Source organism: Erinaceus europaeus, chromosome 5, assembly GCF_950295315.1.
Source record: "Erinaceus europaeus chromosome 5, mEriEur2.1, whole genome shotgun sequence".
NCBI lineage: Eukaryota > Metazoa > Chordata > Mammalia > Eulipotyphla > Erinaceidae > Erinaceus > Erinaceus europaeus.
In genome coordinates this window covers 121080534-121103353 of record NC_080166.1, presented here as the reverse complement: position 1 = coordinate 121103353, position 22820 = coordinate 121080534, and the positions used below count along the sequence as shown (strand labels likewise).

The window sequence follows — 22820 nt, the reverse complement described above, 5'->3', positions numbered from 1 at the left end:
AATCCTAGGATTCCCTCATAGATATAATGGGCTCAGACCTCTAACAGACCCCTCTCTCTACCATCACTGGTCACTTCCATCAGGAAAGTCATCATAAGCCCTTTCAAGGGCCTCTCCAGGACCTTGCCCTCACTCTAAAGCAGCAATGGCAGGGACCTCCCCACTTTCCGAAGGGAGGCTGGGTCATTCTACTCTGCCACTTGAGGAAGACTGGTTCTGAAATGAGTGCAGCCTAGAATGTTCCTAGCTGTGACCATGGACTGTGAGCTCAGACTGACAGGGACTCAGAGGTTACACAGGCTCTTGTGCTAAATATGAATATACATAGGACCTGGGCCAGATTGATGTGGTTAATAGTTAATTGTATTTATATATTTTCTTCAAGTTTGGGAGCTACTCTCTTTTTAGTTTGATTCTCAACTCTGACTATATCCTCACAGACAGTATTTTTAGCTCATCTCCATGTTAACTATCATTTCATGCAAAAATCACTAAACACATGAGCCCTTAGGAACATACCTAAAATAGACTTCCTAGCTTCTTCCCACATGAAGACCCCTAGTTTTCAGCTGCTTTATTCCTACCTTTGAGTTTCTGTTTATTAAACAATTTATCCTGTTTTATATCTTACCACCTTTCAGCCACCAAGTTGCAGATGCTATGATGCCAACCTAACTTCCCTGGGCAGACGACCTCACCAATGTGTTCTGAACCTCACCTCTCCAGAGCTCTACCCAGCTAGGGAAAGATAGAAACAGGCTTGGGGTATGGATCAACCTACCAACATCCATGTCCAGTGGAGAAGCAGTTACTGAAGCCAGACCTTCCACCCTCTGCATGCCATAAAGAATTTTGGTCCAGGGGCTGGACGGTGGTGCACCTGGTTAAACGCACATAGTATAAAGCGCAAGGACCCAGTCAAGGATCCAGGTTCAAGCACCCACTCTCCACCTGCAGGGGGATGCTTCAGTAGTGGTGAAGCAGGTCTACAGGTGTTGATCTTCCTCTCTCCCTATTTACCCCTCCTCTCTCAATTTCTCTCTGTCCTATTCAGTAAAATAGAAAAAACAGCTTCCAGGAGCAGTGGATTTGTAGTGCCAGCACCAAGCCCCAGTGATAACCCTAGAAGCAAAATAATAAAATAATGATAATAATAATAATTCTATATTCCCAGAGGGATAAAGAATAGGAAAGCTTCCAATGGAGGGATGGGACATGGAACTCGGGTGGTAGAAACTGTATGGAATCGTACCCCTGTTATCTTACAATCTTAATAATCATTGTTAAATCATTAATAAAAATTAAAACAAAAAAGAAACAGGCTGGAGGTACGGGTCGACCTGCCAATGCCCATGTCCAGCAGGAAAGCAATTACAGAAGCCAGACCTCCTACCTTCTGCATCCCAAAAAGAATTTTGGTACATACTCCCAGAGAGGGAGACATGTTAGGGGAAGATGACTAGAGGGCTCTGGAACCCAATTCCATCAGGACTCAGAGAGAGAAGAGGAAAAAAGAAAGACATTTGGAAGTTGTAGTAGGTGTAGCTATGACTTAAAAAGGAAGAGAAGGGCAGTCAGGCAGTAGCGCAGCAGGTTAAGCACAGGTGGCACAAAGCGCAGGGACCGGTGTAAGGATACCAGTTCAAGCCCCCAGCTACCCACCTGCAGAGGAGTCGCTTCACAAGCAGTGAAGCAGATCTGCAGGTATTTCTCTCCCTCTCTCTGTCATCCCCTCCTCTCTCCATTTCTCTCTGTCCTAACAACGACAACAACATCAACAACAATAATAACTACAACAATAAAAAAAGAGCAATAAAAGGGAAAACAAATAAATTTTTTTTAAAAAAAAGGAAGAGAAGACAGGACCACTGAAAAAATGGGCAAAAAAAAAAAAAAAAAAAGATAGACAGACAGACGGATGGATAGTTATAGAAATTAGAGTTAACCATATCTGTGACCCTGGGAGAATCACTACAGTTTCCAATGGAGGGAATGGGGACACAGAACTCGGGTGGTAGAAATAGTGTGAAATTGCACCCCTATTATTTTGTAAATTACTAGTAAATTTTTCTAAAGGCCACTTATTGGTTGGGGAGGGGGACACTGATCAGGGCTGGAAGGTTTTCACTTGCAGAGCACACACGTGATCCCTCTGTACTCTAAGGCAGCCCAAGACTGAGATGAATTACAGGGCAAGTCAGCTGTGGCCCTACTTCGCAGTGAAGACTAAACACGAGTCCACCCCCACCTCCCTGGGCTACCAGCCAGGGATCCTGCAGCTTAGTTGAAGGGTTTCAGGTTCAAGTTCACTTGGCTATAACTAACTCTGCCTGAGTAGCCCTCCTGAGCCCAGCTCCAGAAATACCCTGAGAAGATGCACAGCCAATGACAACTTGAGTCATTCCACTGTCAGAAATGCCTTCTCCTTTGCAAATATCCTCTTCTAAAAATACTTTTGGCAACCACATCAGACTTGGAAATGAGAGACAGTAGCCTTAGAAACCAATTCTGTGAGCTCCTAACTTCGTCTAAATCACATTTTAGTGAAACATCTAGAAAGCCCACAAACAGGCTTGACCTTCTAGGAAAATGGCTGAAAGGTGTGAAAACTGAGATTGGGTCCCTTTGACTCAAGGAGCTCCCTCCCAACTGCCTACATCATTTCAAAGTGTCCCTATGACTTCAGAGTTATGTCCTGTGACATCAGTCTTCTCAATGACCTTTGCCCTTTGAGCTCCAGCAGGCCTTTAAAGGTCCCTAGTTCCAGAGCATTTGAGGGTGCTCCCTTACTGTCCTGGCAAAAGGACACACACTGGTCTTAGAAAGAAGCATAAATTCTAGCTTACATTCTCAGAAGACAGAAGGGGAAACTTTTCATTGTTTCTGCAAAATTCTATTCTAGACAAAGTGACCATATAATTGCTTCTAGACAGTCCCAATTTACATTGCTACTTGGGGGCACATCTTTTTCTAATTTTTTTATTTATAAAATCAAAATACTGACAAGACCATAGGATAAGAGGGGTAAAATTTCACACAATTCCCACCACCAGAACTCTGTATCCCATCCCCTCCCCTGATAGCTTTCCTATTCTCTAACCCTCTGGGAACATAGACCCAGGATCATTATGAGGTGCAGAAGGTGGAAGGTCTGGCTTCTGTAATTGCTTCCCCATTGAACATGGGCATTGGCAGGCTGATCCATACTCCCAGTATGGATCAGTATTTCTCTCTCTTTCCTTGGAGGGGAAGGGCTCTGGGGAGGTAGGAGTCCAGGACACATTGGTGGTGTAGTCTGCCCACGTAAGTCAGGCTGGCATCATGGTAGCATCTGGAACTGGGTGGCTGAAAAAGAGTTAAGCTATAAAGCAGAACAAAGTGTTGACTAGTCATGAACCTAAAGGCAAGAATATTGCAGATGATTTGGGATCTCCGTTTTGGAAAAAGCTAGTAGGTCTATTTTAGGTATAGTCCCAGGGGCCCCTGGCTTTACTAGTTTTTGCCTGAGCCTGACATCTAACATGGAGGTGGACCCAAGGTATTGTCTGGGGAGATGGTGTCATAGTTGGAAAAAGGACTAGAAAGCTGAATGGGGGGGGGGGGGGCGGGCAGTAGTGCAGTAGGTTAAGCACACATGGTATGAAGCACAAGGACAAGCTTAAGGACCCCCACCTGTAGGGAAGTCGCTTCACAAGCGATGAAGCAGGTCTTCAGGTTTGGGGGCACATCTTAAGAGCAATCTCTTGCATCATGAAAACTATCCTGCTTTAACAAAAAAATTATGGGATTAGGCTTAGTCTGGCAATTGGTGGTTTGCTTATACTTGAATTTTCACCCATGGTGAGACCTAGTGAAGCCTGTCAATTTGGAAGAAAGACAGAGGGATATTTAAATGCAGAGTCCTCACCTGGTGTTCATAATCAAACTGAAGATCCCAAGCTGGTTTCAGAGGATATTTTTCTGCTTTCTTGGTTATCTGGGGAGAGAACAGCCTGGAGTATGTTTATATGGAAGGTTTCCTACTCTAAAGAGAGGTACTCAAGGGGTGGCCAAGCCTTCCAGGTCACTATGGGACCCAGATAGCAGATTCTGTCCCATGTTTGTAGGAAACTGGCCAGGCATCTCATTTCGAAGGCACTCAGTGAGTCTTTGTTAACAGCATACACACAGGAAGGAGTTTCAAAGCAGTCCTGAGCTGGAAGGGAGTGAAACACCCTCACACAACACCTGAGTAGGTAACCCCATCCTCTCTCACATCAAGTTTAAAAAGTTAGTCCACCAGACTGAGTTGCAGGAGAGGAAGGGAGCATGGGCTGGGCAAAGGGAGAGGCCTGTCCTGCCCACAGGTAGGTCTCCAGTGCTATGACCCTAGCCTCAGTGGGGATTCAGTGGGAAGTGACCTCCATGACTCATTCTAGTCATGGAGGGAGTAGATAGAGGACCAGGGGCCTACTGGTTCCAGGGAGCAGCTTTACTTTTCTCTCTCTCTCTCTCTCCAGCCCTTTTATTTGATACTCACAACTTCACGCTCAGGCTTTCCTTATCAGGCTTTCCTTATCCCCACCAATTTTGGAAGCAATAAACTTAAAAGTACGAGACTTTCAAGTAAAAAGGATTTGCAGAGATTGTAAGAGCCACTTCCTAGTGACAGGAATGACATACTGAGAATGTCTGTATGCTTTTCCATTTGGAGCTATTGTTAAATGTTAGTAGTATGTGGTACTCAATGTTTTTGAATATAGGTCAAAATCATCTTGAGTATGATCCATATACCAAGAAGATATAATGATCTTACTTACCTAATAGTACAGCTTCAAATACATAAAGTAAAAAAAAAAAAAAAAGACAGAACTAAAATGACAGACAAATCCATACGTACAGTAGGAAATTTTTGCCATACTTCTCTTAGTAATTAACAGTAAAAAGCAAAGGACAACACAGGGTGAAATTCTAGTGGACTGTGGTCTATCTCAGCAGACTTGGGGACTCAGAAGGCAGAAGGAACACTGAGGGGTGCTGGGAATGAATCCAGCTCCCTGTGGTGGAACCAGATGAAAGGTAAAATGTACTGACAGCTTTTGGGGAAATGTGAAATTGTACCCTCATAGAAGCAATAATCTATAAATCAACATTCCCTCAATAAAGTGATACTAAAGTTGGGAGGCAAAAATCCATAAGGATATAGATTTGAATTAAGTCAGCCAATAGGCCCTTCAGAAAATAGTTGGGCGTAAGCTTTTAAATGATAGATATGAAAACTCAATTACAAATTCCAAGTACAATCCACAGAGAAACTTCTACCTATAGGCTTCATGATTCATATTCAAAATACAAGCAAGCATTGCTTGCTGCCAACAACACTGGACTAGAGCCAATTTCCCATTTGTAATCGCATGAGTAAGTGATGGAGGTATGTGCAGATGAGAGAATCCTGCACCACAATGAAAACCAGTGAAGGAGGGAGACTACATGTCACAGCATAGAGCAATCTTCTGGAACAGTCCACGGGAAAGCAGCAAGACCTAAGCATACAGAATGCTTTGGTTCCTATTAAGCTGAAAAACAATGAGAGCTGATGATTATTGTTTAAGATTAGGTCTGAGTGATCACACTAAAGCAGAAGAAAGAGATAGTTATCACAATATTGGTCAGTGGAGGCTGGAGTTGATCAGTGAGGCCTTTGGGTACTGACCCTGTTCTATTTGACCTAAATGATTATAAGCTCTTCCCTGTATGATTATTATTTTTTAAGATGCCCTTGTCTACTAATGAGAGAGAGAGAGAAACCACAGCATCACTCTGGCACATGTGGTGCTGGGGATTCAGCTCAAGACTTCATGCTCATAAGCCCTGCACTGTGCCTTCTTCCAGGCCTTATATAGGCTGGTGCACTAAAACAATTTTTTGATTGTTTAATCAAAAATGATAAAAACAATCTTTTCAAAAACCTAAGAAAGGCTGAGCATCCCAGGAGATACCACCACCTTCTCACTATTCTCTTCACATAAAACTTTTTTCCCACTTTCACCCTCCATCCTGACAGGAGTCCTCCCCACCCTTAGGTGACCTGGGCACAAGGTCCTGTGTCCTACCTGGTGAAGATGCACCAGCTGGCAGGCCCTTCCTGGGCAGAGGTGTCCCTTCTTGTCAGGGACTCAGGTGTGGCCTACAAAGAAGTACCCACTCAGCCTGTTTCTGTTTGAGGCCTGGATCTGACTCTAGTTCTGTAAAGAACCATTCTGTATGGGTTCTCTGCTAGCTTCTCAGGCTCCTGGTGGAGCTTCCCCATCCTGAGAAGCATTTGCCTTCACCTCCCTGTCTTGGGCACATCACAGGGAGGGAGAGTTGTGTTAGTATAGAGTTCAAAATTCAAGATCTTCTGTACTTTGGCATCCTCTGTTCCCAAAAGCAAGGGCCAGGGGGTGGAGATACACACGGGAAAATGAAGCTTGGCCAAAAGACTACAATATCTGAAGCATGCTCTTTCCATTATTAAGCCAGAGCCCACTAGTTCCCTAAAATTGACTCTCAGGACATTTCTGGTCCATGCTGGGGGTCTCAGTCACAGCCCTAGGCTTCCATGAAGCATGCTTTATTATTTTTTTCTCCAGTAAGATTGCTGACATAAATGTACAAGATACCAGAAAGAGGCATTCTTCAAGTTTTTAGACCACAGATAAGTCTACCTAAAGCTTGAAAAATGTAAGCCTTGATCTTAATTTTCCTCTGTGGGAACCCTGCCAAGTAGCATTCCCCAACAACACTGCCAAAAATGGGTAAGAACAATCCCCCCAGGCAGGCACCCAGTCATCTCTCTTGCAGGCCCTCTCAGAGAACTCAGGGTGCGCACTCTAAGTCTGTACAAAAGAGAAAAACAAGGCAGGTCTCTGTGGTCTTTCTTACTCTGCCTTCCTCACTGGAGAGAGAGAAAACTGGAATAATGGGAAGAATCACACACAGGAAGCCAGTGCCTTATCCTCTCATGGCTATAAATAAAATAGTCTCCTCACAGGAAACTCCATAGCCTTAAGCCCCATTTAGTTAGGATGCCAAGGGGGCTGCCTTCATGCCTCTCCAGGCCACTATGTAGGTAGGGGCCTACATCTGCCCCCCCCGCCACACACACACACAGGCTCACAGCCTCCCCACACCTTCAGACTCTCCTACTCTCATTCAAGCAATCTAAAAATGAGTTGAGACCTGTTCTCCTCAGCTTTCTTCTACTCAGTCCCCACCCGGCAGCTACCTTCAGGGCTCCACAAACCCAGAAGCAACTTTCAGTCACTCTGTAGCACTGGCTCCCTCTGTTGCTTTGCCTTCCAGGAGTTCCTTTCTGCTGATTTTTTGTATGCATTTCTACCTGTTCCTTATCTGATCCTGTTGTGAGTTTTTGGGTCCCACTCTTCTCACCTCCCTACCTTCTCCACACTCAGACAATTCCCCATAGAATAGCCAGGGTGACCTTATGGAAAACAGAAATCTGAGCTGTTTAGTCTTTATCTCATACCGCTTCTCCATCCCTTTCCTCTTTAGCAAGATCCTTTCTGGGACCCAGAGATAGCCCACCAGCTAGAGTGCCCATTTGAGAGAGGTATCTCTTTTCTCTCTCAAATAATGAAAAAACAAAACTGGATCAAGGAGACTGCTTCATGGAATCATCTATGCATGAGAGCCTAACTTCATTCCCCAGGATCACATTATTTAAACACACACACACACACACACACACACACTCACACTCATTGAACTTATGAGGTTGAAGGCCAGATCCTAGAATAAATACCTCTTGAAGCTGAGGCATCAGCCAATTTTAGCTGATGAAGACCCAGAGCAGGAAACCAGCAGTGCTTCACATCTGGTTTTAAAGGAACTGGAAAAGCAGCTTCTGCCCAAATGGACTACAAGCAGAATCTTTGAATGTGAGGCCAGAAGAGTGTTTTGTTTTTTTCCCACAGCACTGCTTGGCTCTGGCTTATGCTAGTGCTAGGAACTGAACACAGGACCTTGGAGCCTCAGGCATGAAAGTCTATTGTATTGCCACTATGCTAGCTCCTAAGCTGGAAGATAGCTCAGGATAGGAACCATGCCCTGCTCAATACCACATGTGAGTGTCATGGCAATGAGTGAGGCTGATTCTGTGGTTCCTCTTCCTCTCTTTTAAAATACTTTTATTATTGGATAGAGACCAAGAGAAATTGAGAGAGGAGTTAGAAAGGGAGACAGAGAGACACTTGTAGCTCTGCTTCACCATTCATGAAGGTTCCCCCTTGCAGGTGGGGACCAGGGGTCCTTGCACATTGAACCTGGGTCCTTGCACATTGTAACATGTATGCTTAACCAGGTGCGACACTATCTGGCCTCCACTACCTATATATATCAGAAATAAAAAGAATGAAAGTCAGTCTGAGAGCAGTAAAATTATATATGCTTAAGGCCCTGGCACAAGAGAGACAGAGAGAGAGAGAGAGAGAGAGAGAGAGAGAGAGAAGAGGTGTCTGAGTCTATCAGAACTTGAGAACCAGTTTTTTAATATGACAGTGAAGACTTCAAAGTCCAGAATCAATGGGAACTGTCTTCTAAGCTGTTCTATTAAGCACTTCTATTAAGTTCTATTAAGCACTTCTTCTAAGCACTGTGATGATAACAGTGTCCATACAGGGGACTGGGCTGTGGTACACCTGGTTAAGTGCTCATATTACAGTGCACAAGGATGCAGGTTCAAGTCCCTGGTCCCCCACCTGCAGGGGCAAAGCTTCATGAGTGGTGAAGCAGGGCTGCAGGTGTCTATCTCTCTTCCTCTCTATCCAATAAGTAATAAAAATATTTTTTTAAAAAAGTGTCCACACAGAGGGCCCAATATGTGCTTATCACTTTGTGCCCGACTACATACAGTATCAGAAACTTTAAAACAATGCTGAAAGTTATCTTTTTCTCCACTTAGATTTTAAAAATTCACTTATTAATGAGAAGGGCAGGAACCAAAGCATCACTCCACAATATATGGTGCTGGGGATGGAACTCAGAGCCTTACCATACAAAGCTAGCTCTCTACCACTAAGCCACTTCCCTGACAGCAAGCTCCATTTCTGAACTTGCCTCATTTTATTTCTTTTTAGTTAAGGGAACACTCACAAAGATTAAAGTAACTTGATCCAAATTCAAACAGCTGGCAGAAAAGTCAGTAACTCAATCCAGGTCTGATTCCCTGGTGCAAACTTCTCCCATATTGCTGTACCATCTCTTAGCTTTAAAGACTAAAGTAACTACCTTTAGAAAGTTGACTACTAAAGCCTCTTTTTTCAAAATTCAGTCCACAGGAAACCCCTGTGGAGAAGGCTGCTTTTCCTGATGTCAACGACAGGACAGCTGCTGTGTCAGAAGACCCAGCTCATCCATCAAGGAAATCTAATTGTGTAGAATAGCCAACTCAAAAGGTAACTTTGAGCTAAATGACATTTATGTTTTTAATCAAGGGGCTGGGGTTATTGATTATGTAATAACCTGTTCTGTTTATTTTAATCCTTGAGAAAGCAATAGCTGCCCTCATTAAACTCCTCCAACTCTAATTTGGAAGGCAGATGGTAGTGCCTGAATCTGACAGGACTTGACTGAAATAGCCAGAGCATAAAATATGGAAGTGGAGCTCCCTCTAAGGTCTAGACAATCCCAAGGTGTAAAGAATACATGGCATTACTTTAGCAGCAGTCCTGAGCAGAGGCCTCCCCTCTCTCCCCACCCTAGGGGGAGGCTCCTGTTACTGAATTGGAGCCCTGGAATGCAGCTCTTGGTTCTGTGAAAACCTGCTGGGAAACCAAAGAAGTGGGTTGAGTTCTCCCCACTCCACCCCACATGGAAGTCTGATAAAAATCACACCACTTAAGGTCACCTCATGTATAAGCACAAGCCATGCAGAATGAGCAACCTAGAGGTGGCACAGTGCAAGATTGTAGGGCTGGGAAGCAAAAATCCTGAGTGCCATCCCCAACACTGAATGTGCCACTGTGGTGCTTAGTTTTCTCTCTTTAATACAAAGACCTTTAAAAAACACAGTAAGACAACACAGAATGAAGCTACAGCCATTGCTACCCACTGTTGGTTCTGGAAGAATCTTCAGAACAGCACAGGGTGATGACACTATCAAATGTTTTCACACAGCCCTGCAGACTGGTGATGACATCTCTGGTTGGAAGCTCCTGGGATGCTCTGAACCTGAACCCTGAAACACTATCATCTGGAAATAGCAGAGGGATACAGTATTTAGAATGATGGCTCACAGTTCATGGGAGGGGTTTTAAATATTTGTTACATAAACGAGGACAGTGGGAATGAAGATGGTAATTCATATTCCAGATTTTCAATGAGTCAATCCCCCAGCCACCTCTGCACCACAAAACTCATTCCTCCTATTAAGGCTTCTGCACTGTTATCCATCCTGTGCCCAGTTTGTTCTTCTCTTGGCTCTTGGCTTAAGCTCAGATGACCCCTACCTAGAGAGGAAAGAGTCCACCAGAGTATACAGTTTCATTTACTACAAGAGTTCATTATGGAGTGCATGATCCAGATACATAGAAAAGAGAATGCAATCTTAGGTCCCCATTGACAGTCTAATTCTCCTGCTACTGTGTTTATATCAAGAACACTCTTTAAAGGACATGAATAATCAAGAGTGTTTCCAGCATACAGTTCTCAAGAACAATAAAGGCAACATAAATCACCAAGTCATTCAATAATGGTAATCAACTATGTTATAGGATTACCTTACAGATGTAAAGTCATTACTGAAAGAAGGGAAAAGTGCTAGAGATAATGAGTTTTAAGGTGGTTTTCCCACTAAGATTTCATGACTATAAAACTAAAGTGATAAATAGAATTCTATTACAAGACAGCACTACTACACAAAGGTTAATGCTGATTAAATGTGGGTACATGTAGAATGTTGTTTGACCACACATGAATGCTATTGTCGGAAAAGCTCTTTGGATAATAAAATACCTTCAGAGCAAAAGCAGCAAGTCCATGTCAAAGTATACACTTCCAATGTCCAAAGACATTATAGGCACAAAAGGAAAGGCACACTTAAAAACCCACCAGCACAAATAAACCAACTTTAATATTTTGTATTTATATAGCGCCTTCTTCAAGAACCTTAGATACTTTACAGACATTATATCGAATTAATCCCCACAACAACCCTGTGAGGTAGGTATTACTCCCATTTTACAAGAGAGGGAGGCTGAAGCACAGAGAGGTTAAGTGGCTTGCCCAAGGCCACAGAGTTAAGTCCACTGAAGAGCCAGGACCTGAGCGCCATTAGCCTCCCAGCTCCCAGTTAAATACCTCAGGAGAGAATCTTGAATGGTACGTATCTTCAAAGAAATATCAAGAGTAGTATGTTATGAAAATGAGGTCTTTCTACTGCCACCAAGGAAAGAAAAACCCTAGACTGATGGTTATAGAGGCAAAAAGACGCATATATTACACATTTCTTTTTTTCCATTTTCCTGAAGTTCCATGGCTCTTGTCTGAAGGAATCTTCTCTAGGTTAAGTCTCCAAGACAGAAGCCATATGACTTAGAAGTGAGGCTTAATGTAGGATATTCACTTTCAATTATGATAATTTATAGAAATTTTTATTCCAATATACAAAATATGGGACAACCATCCCAGCAAACATGTACATAGTCAGATAGCAATCAGCCACCACTTATAGCTCAAACCTGCCCCCTCATTTCAATTAACAGTCAACCAACAGACAACCTCACACAATCTCACCATGGGTCCCTTTTCTTACTTACTCTAGCTGTATTTTTCTCCCAATCCTAACCCTGTATGTCTTCAAAGTCTACTGAGTGTCTGATAAGCTTCAAGACAATTTAAGTGCAGCTGCACTGAGAGTAAAAGGAAACTGAGAACCATCACTGCATAGACGCTCCCTTGACAAATCATACTATTAAATATGTTGTAGATGTGAACAGTGTGTGACTATCACGGAACAATAAAATACTATTAACTTGCCTTAATATGAAATTTCACCTTGGCTTTTACTGTATTTTTTAAAAATGCAAAACGTGAAAACAAACACAATATAGTATTTCCAATGCTGTACCTTTATGCAAATGACTTCATCTATCTTATACATGCTGTGGCCTAGCTCATGTAAGATATGATTTGGCCTCGCTTTACTCTTTGTGGACTGAAAGCTGCAAAACAGAGCTTTAAATTCCAAGATAATTTTGGCATCAGTCCTCAAAATTAAAAAATGTATCAAGTCCACTACTATGACCTTCTCCACATCCTTGGTGGTAGTTCTCTGTGCACTGTTGGCAGGCAATTTATAGAAAACATTTCCAGTCAGGGTAAGGCTTTAGAAACTACATCTGAAAAATGCAATTTGTCAAAATACATGATAATTTTCTCCCAATTTGTTAAGTAACCCTGTTAAAGATCTGGTTCATGAAATGAATAGGTGAAGTCATTTCCTGAGCGAAAAGATACAGATAACAAACATTAATAGCAGCAGACAAAAACATTCTTTTGATGTTGTTTATCATATTCAACAGCATTAGTAAATAAGTTTAGAAAATTGCAGCAATAAAAAAAAGATCATTGCCTGAAAAAAGACTTTGATAAAGAACATCCAAGGCCTGATTTCTATTATTCTGAATAAAATCTCAATTATTTTTTGCAAGTTACATTCGGCCACTGTCATACAACTCACTGATGCATAGAAGTGTCCACTGCAATGGTTTACTTAGATTTTGTATGACATATATTACTTCTCAAACTCTCAACATAATGAAATTCTAACCAAGTTTAATTTCAGAACAACCTTTCAATAAGATTTGTAATGGGGGCTGGGGGTGGGGAGAGATTCTCTTTGTGTCTTCTTGGTCTACTTCATTAAACTTCAATCTTCAAATGCTTGTTTTTCTAAAAACTTGTTTTGTTCTGATTTGTTTTTAAAGTCAGCTACTCGAGCTGCTATGGTTATAATGAATAGGTCACTTCTTTCCAGGGTAAAGAACAACATTTGAAAGTAACATAACTGCTAAGACATAAACTGTCCAAGAGTGGCCTCAATTTAAACATTAGAGTTTTAAGAATTCTAAAGATTGATATACCACTGCTGCACCAGAATTATTTTATCATTCTACAAACTACAGGAAATTTTTGATAGTTTATTTTACTGAAATTAAAGTTAAAAAACTGATTTATACACTATAAAAGGACAAATATTTTGCCAGAGATATCAGTTTCTCCTGAAAAAAAAAATTACCTTCTCTCGCTCAATTCCTTAAGATCTTACTGATTTTAAAGTAGTTTAAAAATTCACCTTAAAAAAATAAACAAAAGGTCTAGTTAAACTGACAAAAACTAATAAAAATATGCTCAAATTTACTGACAGAATCATGGGCACTTCATACAATACTTAGACTCTACCAGTTTTAAGCAAAATAAATAAGAAAAAAATTATAATTACAAAGCCAGTCTTTCCCCTTGGGGAAACAAAAAGCCACTTTTGACCAATTGTTCCCTACATATACATATACTGTATATTATTATAAGCTTCTTCAGAGAAGCAAAACATATTTGTCTTCCTGACACTGGATTCTAAGGTTTTATTTTATATATATATATATATATATATATATGTTTTTGTTTTGTTTTTAAATACATCAGGAAGGCAACTGCAAGTGTTGGGCCCAGAGTATTTCTGGTTCGTGCTTGAAAAGACCAAATGTTCTTGCTGTACATCATCAGCACAGGCAAATGTATGCAGTGTGTTCAATGTCATCAATATAACCTAGCATAGATTCCTATTCTTTCTTCTGCACCCCCAAGGAGTTCATATCATTATTGGTGCAATTAATAAAGAGAAGATGCATGTCAGTTACTGGAAGGCTGTTTAACAAGAGGAGCTGGTATCTCTGATTTCGTATCCTTGTTATATGGAATTCCACAGACAGCATGATACCTGAGCAAATAAATCAACTACCATGATAGGAAGAGCTTGTTAATCATAGTCTTTGCTTTATTGTGTGCAAAGTGAGTTACTGCCCCCTGAGCTTCCTGCATGTCTCTTTTCTTGAAAAATCAGTGCTTGATTCTTTCCCAATTAGCCAGAGAAGAAGTGAGGCAGAAAGTATCTCTTCACCATGGTCCCCTTTCAGTCCCGAGACTGATAGAAAAGGATGTAACCAGACTCAGAGTTCTTTGAGATATCTGATGTCAACCCGTAGAATTCTTCAATAGCTTGTGCATCTATTTTCTGCAAAGCATAATGTAAACATTAGTACATACATGCGCTCTTTGAATTGCTTAAATCCAGTAAAATCTTCACTATTTCTTAGAATCGTGCCTTTCATGCTCTCATTTGCAAAATAGCTAGATAAAAAGCTGGATAAATAACTCAAATGACTTAACTTTAAAAAAATTTACAACTTCAAGTAGTTGGTGAGAAGAGAAGCTAAGAAAATTCTTACATTACCTGATTGGAATATAAAACAGTACAGATACTTTGGGAAAATATTTAGCAGCACTTTCTAAAGCCGAGCATACAACTAAATCTTTGATCTAGCAATTCTATTCCTAGTTATAAATAAAACCTGATGGAACCTATAGAAATGGCAATTTCATATCCTTCAAATATAAATATCACCCAAGGAGGATTAGTATATATGCTCAGCAAAAGACATGGCATCATAATGATGGCAATTTCATCCCAAGTAATCAGTAATGGACAAAAAGCCAAGTTTCTATATTGGTGTAGTCACACAAAGGAAAATTACATAGCAACTTAAAAAGAGGAAACTACTACCTCTCTTACTACTACTACTTGCAATAAGAATGATACTCGCAGATATAATAATGAGTCAAAAATATAATAATGAGTGAAGAAGAGTCAAAGCAAAAGAAACCATACTGGATGAGTTAATTTGTAACCAAACATAGAAAAATTTAGCCAAAATGCTAAAAGTCAAAATAGTAAGTTCCAGGGAATGGTTGATCAAGGTGAGTGAAACAGTGGATACTAACTAGGAAGAGGGGGAAAAAATGAGCTTATCTGGGTATTAAAAGTCTATTATCTCTGATTTGGATGAAGTTTGTCAGGGTGCATGTCTCTTTGCACATACATACATGTGTGCACATGCATTTGAAAACATTCAAATTACTATTCAAGTCTTCTGTAGTTTGTTATAGCTCAAAAAAATTTTAACAGTGTACAAAAAAATTTAAAGGCTCTGCCACTAAAAGTCTCCCTGCCCCTTTGTTTTAATCTAAATGTTGTAAAGATTATTCAAGTACTGTGAGTAGAGATTAGGCAATAAGAATTAACAATCAGACTACAACCTGAAGATACACAAATCTGGTCAATATTCACCACCTATCCTATATGAATTAATATGAGAGGCTGGGAGAACAAAATAAACAGTAAAAGACATATACAAGTAAGAAATTAAGAAACTACTTACTTCTACAATGTCATCATCAAACAATAACCAGAAATCATGACTCTTAACTATTGCAATATAATGGCCTCGATTGGGACCACTAAAACAAAAACAAAAAAAGTCAATCTTAGATGATGTTAATATTATTCTATGTTCTAAATTTCATGTTCTATAAAGTAAAATAATTGAAATGAAACAGATAAAAATACTCCCTATTTATTCTTTCCCCCCAAATGACTAAGCTATATTCAGTTAGCTGATACTCACTTTTATTATACTACTATTATTATTTGATTTGGTATTAAATTGTATTATCAAGTAGCTAGTAGCCTAAATAAGAGAGATTAATCCAGCATTCTACTCACATAAAGCTATTTACTAACAGTCTTTATTGTAACACAGTACTACTCAGTTCTGTCTTATGGTGGTGCCAAAGACTGAACTTGGGACCTCTGAGCCTCATCTGTTACTTAAACCATTGTGCTATCTCCTTAACCCCTTAGTTATTTTTAAATTACTATTTTTGCAGCAATTTTCAAATTTGTTTCTGTGAAATATTTTTATTAGTGATTCAATATTGAACTACATGTCAACAGGGGTATAATTCCTTTTTGTGAAATATTTAAATAAACATTTTCTAGCATTACGGTAAGGGAAAAGTTGGGGGTTACAGCTGAAATGTGCACTTTTGCGTAAACACAGAACAAAGACTGCAGAATTATTTCTCAGTCTGATTCCCTTGGTAATAGCTTTCCCTTGAGAAAAAGATTCCATGTGATTCATAAAAAGCAAAGAGGTTGAATCCATGGTTCTAAATCTTTGAACAATCAAGATCAAACTTCACAAATTTCTTTAAAAACAAATGATATTTATCCAATAGGTAGAATTATTAGCTCTCTAATTAGTATCTAATTCTTAGTATAATAATAGTTGCCTCTTCAGTTTATTTTAAACAAATCTGGAATACAGAACTCTAGATGTGTATAAAGGGTAGGGGGAGTGATTTAATTATTTCAAAAGAACTTCTTTGCTTTATATTATAAAAGACCTGGTGAAGAATTTACTCTCTTCCAGTTTAAGTGTGATTCATTTATAAAACCATTACAGAATCAGAAATAATTTTCGAGACAAAATATTCTTTTTTAAAAGGCTTAACTATTAATGAGAGAAGAAGAGAGAATCGGAGTATCATGCTAACATATAGGATATCAGTGACTGAACTCAGGACCTCACACAAGTTAAGTCCAATATTCTACCTGCTGTGCTGTCTTCCTGTCCCTGCCTTCTCATTCTGGAAGGTCTACTGTGCCTTTGATCCTATGCTAGATCTTTTTTTTTTTTTTTGCATCATTAGATGTATATGGCTAGCCATAACTTAATACTTATTACTATCATTGAGCTGTAGCACCACCTAAATGATTTACAGTGACCTTTAATCCTAACAAGAGAGATGTAATTCAAATTAATTCACTCAATTTCATTTGACTGGGTAGAAAACTGACATTCAGAAAGTTCTGTATGAGGCTGGGAGTATAGATTGACTTATCAACGCCCATGTTCAGCATGGAAGCAACTACAGAAGCCAGACCTTCCACCTTCTGCATCTCATAATGACCTTGGGTCCATACTCCCAGAGGGTTAAAGAATAGGAAAGCTATCAGGGGAGGGAATGGGATACAGAATTCTGGTGGTGGGAATTGTGTGGAGCTGTACCCCCTCTTAACCTATAGTTTTGTCAGTGTTTCCTTTTTATAAATAAATTTAAAAAAAAAAAAAAGTTCTGTATGAGGTCACACTGGTCCAAATCACAGAAATGAGAACTAAAACTCAAGTGTCTTTTATTCTAAAACCTCTGGTCTGAATTAGCACCCAAAGTTTTTATAAGATACCTATAATTGAGGGGTCGGGCGGTAGCACAGTGGGTTAAGCACACATGGTGCAAAGCACAAGGACCAGTATGAGGATCCCAGTTGAAGCCCCTGGCTTCCCACCTGTAGGGGGGTCGCTTCACAAGTGGTGAAGCAGGTCTGCAGGTGTTTATCTTTCTCTCCCCCTCTCTATCTTCCCTTCCTCTCTCCACTTCTCCATTTCTCTCTGTCCTATCCAACAACAGCAATGACAATAATAACAACAGCAAAAAGAGTAACAACAAGGGCAACAAAGTGGGAAAAATGGCCTCCAGGAACAGTGGATTCGTAGTGCAGGTACCGAGCCCCAGCAATAACCCTAGAGGCAAAAAAACAAAACAAAACAAAACAAAAAAAACCACCTAGAATTGCTCTTCCTCATTTCGTATGTCTTTAGATACAGAGTTCTCCAAAAATGAAAAAGCTGTTGATGTAGATAAAAGACCAGGCTGACAGAGGCAACAGAGGTTAAAGGAAGGCTGTAATATAGAACATTCACTCTCTTCAGTGTTCCAGGCAGAAAGCTGGGAGCAAGAGCTAAGGGTGAGAAAGTGAGGGTGTGAGTACAAGCTACCCAAAAATGGGGAGGAGTGTCGTGCTTTAAAACTGTAACAGGAAATTCTAAGCATACAAGAAATATTGTATGCTCCACACAGAAATTTGATCATGGATGATCTTGTAATTTGATAATTCTTTTAAATAATTTTATAAGAGATATGGGGTGAGATACCACACTTAGCTGGTTAATAAGAAACAAACACACTAATCAGAAAACTGATCTTGGAAGACTTTTATCAAAACTATTAAAAAAGATAACAGGCTTTTAAGTTCTCTTAGAGTAATATTTAAACAAGATCAAAAATCAAATCCAAACAATGTAAGAGGAAATGATAACATGTATTATATCTCAACAATCTGTTTTAAAATAAAATTATTGTGATACTGGCACTGAAAGGAAAGTAACTCCTAAAACCCTCCATTCAAATCGTTATGACCACCTGGGCTTCCACTGCTTGATCTGGATTTCTCCACACCCTGCAGTTACAATTAATTACCTTCCACAGTGAACCACAACGGCAACAAGGTCATACATTCGGTCAGGGTTGGTTGCGTCACCTGACGTGTTAAATAAACGAAGTTCTAAAGGAAAAACTACCCGGTAAGAAAGCTTTGTATATCGATGAAGCTGATCCATGTATTTAAATCTCTTCAGGTGGAGAGCTAAAATCATGGGCAGTTTTTTAACTTTCATCCTATTGGAAATAAAAATAAAATTTCATAAGATATTCATAACACCTTCAAAAGAATTAACCTATTTTCTGATCCAATTGATAGTTAATAGTTAGATTAATAGTCCAGCTTTACCAATATGGCATGTTTATTATGCCAATTACTTATATAGGCAAGGAACATTCTAGAGGTCTCAAGACCAGACTACCCACCCATCATCGCCAAACCACGTAATTTGACTCAGTATGGCTCAGAAACAGCCCTTTGTTAATAAACTCTTTCTGAAAGATAAGCCCTATGGTAAAGTGAATTGTAATGATGTCTATAACTGATGAAGGAAAAATCAATTCCTAGAGGTCGCTAACTCCTTTGGGTAAGATCGGAAATGGAAATGCACTTGCTCTATTGATATCTGTGATTTAATAAAAGATTGATAGAAAGCAGTGAGAAAATCAGCACAAACAACTGCTCACTAAACTCTATTATTGATATATGTGATGTAATAAAAGATTGATAGAAAGCAGTGAGAAAATCAGCACAAACAACTGCTCACTACAACTCTCTTTAATTTTTTTAAAATTATCTTTATTTGCTGGATAAAGACAGTCAGAAATCAAGAGAGGAGAGAGAGAGAGAGAAAGAGAGAGAGAGAGAGAGACCTGCAGCACTGATTCACCACTCACAAAGCTTTCCCCCTGCAGGTGGGGACTGGGGGCTCAAACCTGGGTCCTTGTGCATTGTAACATGTGCGCTCAACCAGGTGGTTGAGCCCTCACTACAACTCTCTATCAGGACTATACAGACTCACTTTGTACATATATAGTCTATTATGCTGTAAAACATTTAGATGATCATGGATCAGTCTCTTTAGTTCTAAGTTGTGAGCTCTTGGTAGATAAAAATCATTTTTTCATTTTATTTGTCTGTGTCTATCAACAAGCCCGGCATAATACTTGACAACAGCCACCAAACTGAATTACATCCATGTTCAGTGAAACAGAACATTTTCATAATTAAAAATGACATTTTACTAAATTACTGCTTCTGATAAAGTAAAAAAAAAAAAAATCACTGTATTTTACTAAATCCATATTCTATATATCATTAAATACAGTGGGCATTTTTATAAATATAGTGGGTATTTTAGTGTTCTGAAAATATATATATATATTTATTGCTTTATTAACCTAGTATTTGGGAAATAATAGCAAAAATAAATATAAACACTTAATTGTTCCTGAAAAACAACCAAGCAATATGAATTAAGAACCTATATATATGCCAAACATCAGACAAGAGACTAATCACCAAAATATACAGAGAACTCAGCAAACTTAGCACCAAAAAAGCAAATGACCCCATCCAAAAATGGGCAGAGGATATGAACAAGACATTCACTTCAGAGGAGATCCAAAAGGCTAACAAACATATGAAAAACTGTTCCAGGTCGCTGATTGTCAGAGAGATGCAAATAAAGACAACATTGCGATACCACCTCACTCCTGTGAGAATGGCATACATCAAAAAGGATAGCAGCAACAGATGTTGGAAAGGCTGTGGGGACAGAGGAACCCTTCTACATGCTGGTGGGAATGTAAATTGGTCCAGCCTCTCTGGACAGCAGTCTGGAGAACTCTCACAAGGGTAGACATAGACCTTCCATATGACCCAGTAATTCCTCTCCTGGGGATATACCCCAAGGATTCCATAATGCCCAACCAAAAAGATGTGTGTACATCTATGTTCATAGCAGCACAATTCATAATAGCTAAAACCTGGAAGCAACCCAGGTGCCCAACAGAAGATGAGTGGCTGAGAAAGCTGTGGTACATATACACAATGGAATACTACGCAGCTATTAAGAACAATGAGCCCACCTTATCTGACCCATCTTGGACAGAGCTAGAAGGAATTATGTTAAGTCAGCTAAGTCAGAAAGATAAAGATGAGTATGGGATGTCCCGACTCATCAACAGAAGTTGATAAAGAAGAACAGAAAGGGAAACTAAAAGCAGGATCTGATTAAATCGAAAGCAGGGCACCAATGTAAAAACACTGTGGTGAAGGGGAGGGTGGCCATTGGGCTTCCCGGCACGGCGGAGGGTGGGGGTGTGGGGGTGGGTGGTGGGGATGGGACACAGTCTTTTGGTGGTGGGAGTGGTGTTTATGTACAATCCTATTAAAGTGTAAACATTATATAAACCACTATTTAATTAATATGAGAGGCGAAAAACTGATATGTCTAGAACTTCTTAAAACACAGACTGAGTCTTTTTAATATATAGGCTGTCTTTGATATGTTCTCTCCCAAAAGCCTAGACCAGGGAGAACAGAAGCAACGGATAGCACAGTTATATACAAGATGCTGGGTACTATACCCCAAACCTTATCAAAGGGACTTACCAAAGTTAACCCTATCACCAAATAATGTGATGATAGTAATAACTATTCATTGTCTTCTTGAACCCTCAGACAACAGGAACCTCACATTTCCACTATAGAGCCTATACTTCCCCCAGTCCTGGAACCTTAGGGTGGGGTCCACTTTTCTGCATGCTGCTCTCTATTCAAATCAAATAATATTGCATCCGTGGATCGCAACCTAATCAACAAAACGAGTGCCACCCCAGCATGCTTCACTTCAGACTGTGTCCCAGAGACTTCAGGTGTGGAATGACAACCCTTCAGCATCATCACTCGGGTGAGACCTTTCCTTTCACAGTATTCTCTAATTCCATTCCAGGTGTTCCACTCCCCAATAAAGTCCCCAAACCTAGATATAGTCCAGGTCCCCTGAGATAAGAGCATAGGTTCACCCATGCCCATAAACTAGGGGAAAAATATATACCTGAAAGCAGAAGTACACAAGAGCATACAGGGAATATCCCCAACACTTCATCTGCACTATTAACAGTCTTTAGGTCCATGATTGTTCAACAACTTGTTTGGCTTTGTATGTTAACTCTCTTTTCAGCCACCAGGTTCCGGATGCCAGCGAGATGCTGACCAGACTTCCTTGGACAGACAACCCCATCAATGTGTACTGGAGCTCCACTTCCTCAAAGCCCCACCCTACTAGGGAAAGAGATAGACAGACTGGGAGTATGGATCGACCATTCAACGCCCATGTTCAGTGGGGAAGCAATTACAGAAGCCAGACCTTCCACCCTCTGCAACCCACAATGACCCTGGATCCATACTCCCAGAGAAATAGAGAATGGGAAGGCTATCAGGGGAGGGGGTGGGATGTGGAGATTGGGTTATGGGAATTGTGCCGAATTGTACCCCTCTAATTCTATGGTTTTGTTAATGTCTCCTTTCTTAAATAAAAAATAAATAAATAAATAATTTAGAAGTAAAAAAAAAGAATAAAAAAAGAACAACAACAAAATGATAATAATAATTACAAAGGAAAAATACAAAATCCTATACAGGAACAGTAGAAACAGGTGAGGATTAAGGATAGGATAGTGAGTACTCAGATGTTGTTTCATCATAATATTTATGAAAGAAACAATCTCAGCTGAAGTTGGACAAAGCAGTATTATTCAGGACATCTGCTTTAAGTATCACTGCAAGTTGCATTTTCACATAGTAAATTAGAAGACATCCAAAAGTAAATCCTATCCATAGTAGCAACAATAAGAATTAGGTATCAAGGAATAAATTTAATAGTGAAAGTAAAAGACTTATACACTGAAAACTATGAATCACTAATGAAAGAAACCTTGGCTGGAAACTGCATAAATAGCACACAAGTGTTTGCATGCAAGGTCCCAGGTTTGGTCCCTGGTACCATTAGTAATAATACCCAAAGATGAGCAGTGGTGCTATGTTCAAAACAAACAAGTAATAAAGTCACAGTCTCAAGAACCTACTGATTACATAAAGTAAGGATTGACTGCATTTTATCCTCCCTCCCTCCCAACCCCCCCCTAAAAAAAAGAAAGGTTCAAAGTCAAATGACTTAACTGTGGTGGTTTCTAATTCTTAAACTTTATTAAATACAGTTAATCACATGAGGCTACAGAGTTAGCAATGATTTGTCTAGTACTTAGAGTTTTAATAAAGTTAAGACTTTGTACAATGTAAATTTCCTTTTTCTTTTTTTTTTTTTTTTTCCTCCTCCAGGGTTATTGCTGGGCTCGGTGCCTGCACCATGAATCCACCGCTCCTGGAGGCCATTTTTTTCCCCCTTTTGTTGCCCTTGTTGTAGCTTCGTTGTGGTTAT

The 22820-nt window shown here is 39.9% G+C and overlaps 1 protein-coding gene across 3 annotated transcripts in view; it reads right to left on the bottom strand.

The window, feature by feature from the left end:
- Positions 1-11091: 11091 nt before the first annotated feature.
- Positions 11092-22820, bottom strand: part of USP12 (ubiquitin specific peptidase 12) — a 94835-nt gene continuing 83106 nt past the window's right edge. For all 3 annotated transcript variants that reach the window (XM_060191699.1, XM_060191697.1, XM_060191698.1), the window contains 3 exons: positions 18415-18612; positions 15474-15552; positions 11092-14269 (listed from right to left, as the gene is read on the bottom strand). In XM_060191699.1, the coding sequence (XP_060047682.1) occupies positions 14168-14269; positions 15474-15552; positions 18415-18612 (379 nt within the window). In that variant the 3' untranslated portion in view covers positions 11092-14167. The remainder of the gene's footprint in view (positions 14270-15473; positions 15553-18414; positions 18613-22820) is intronic.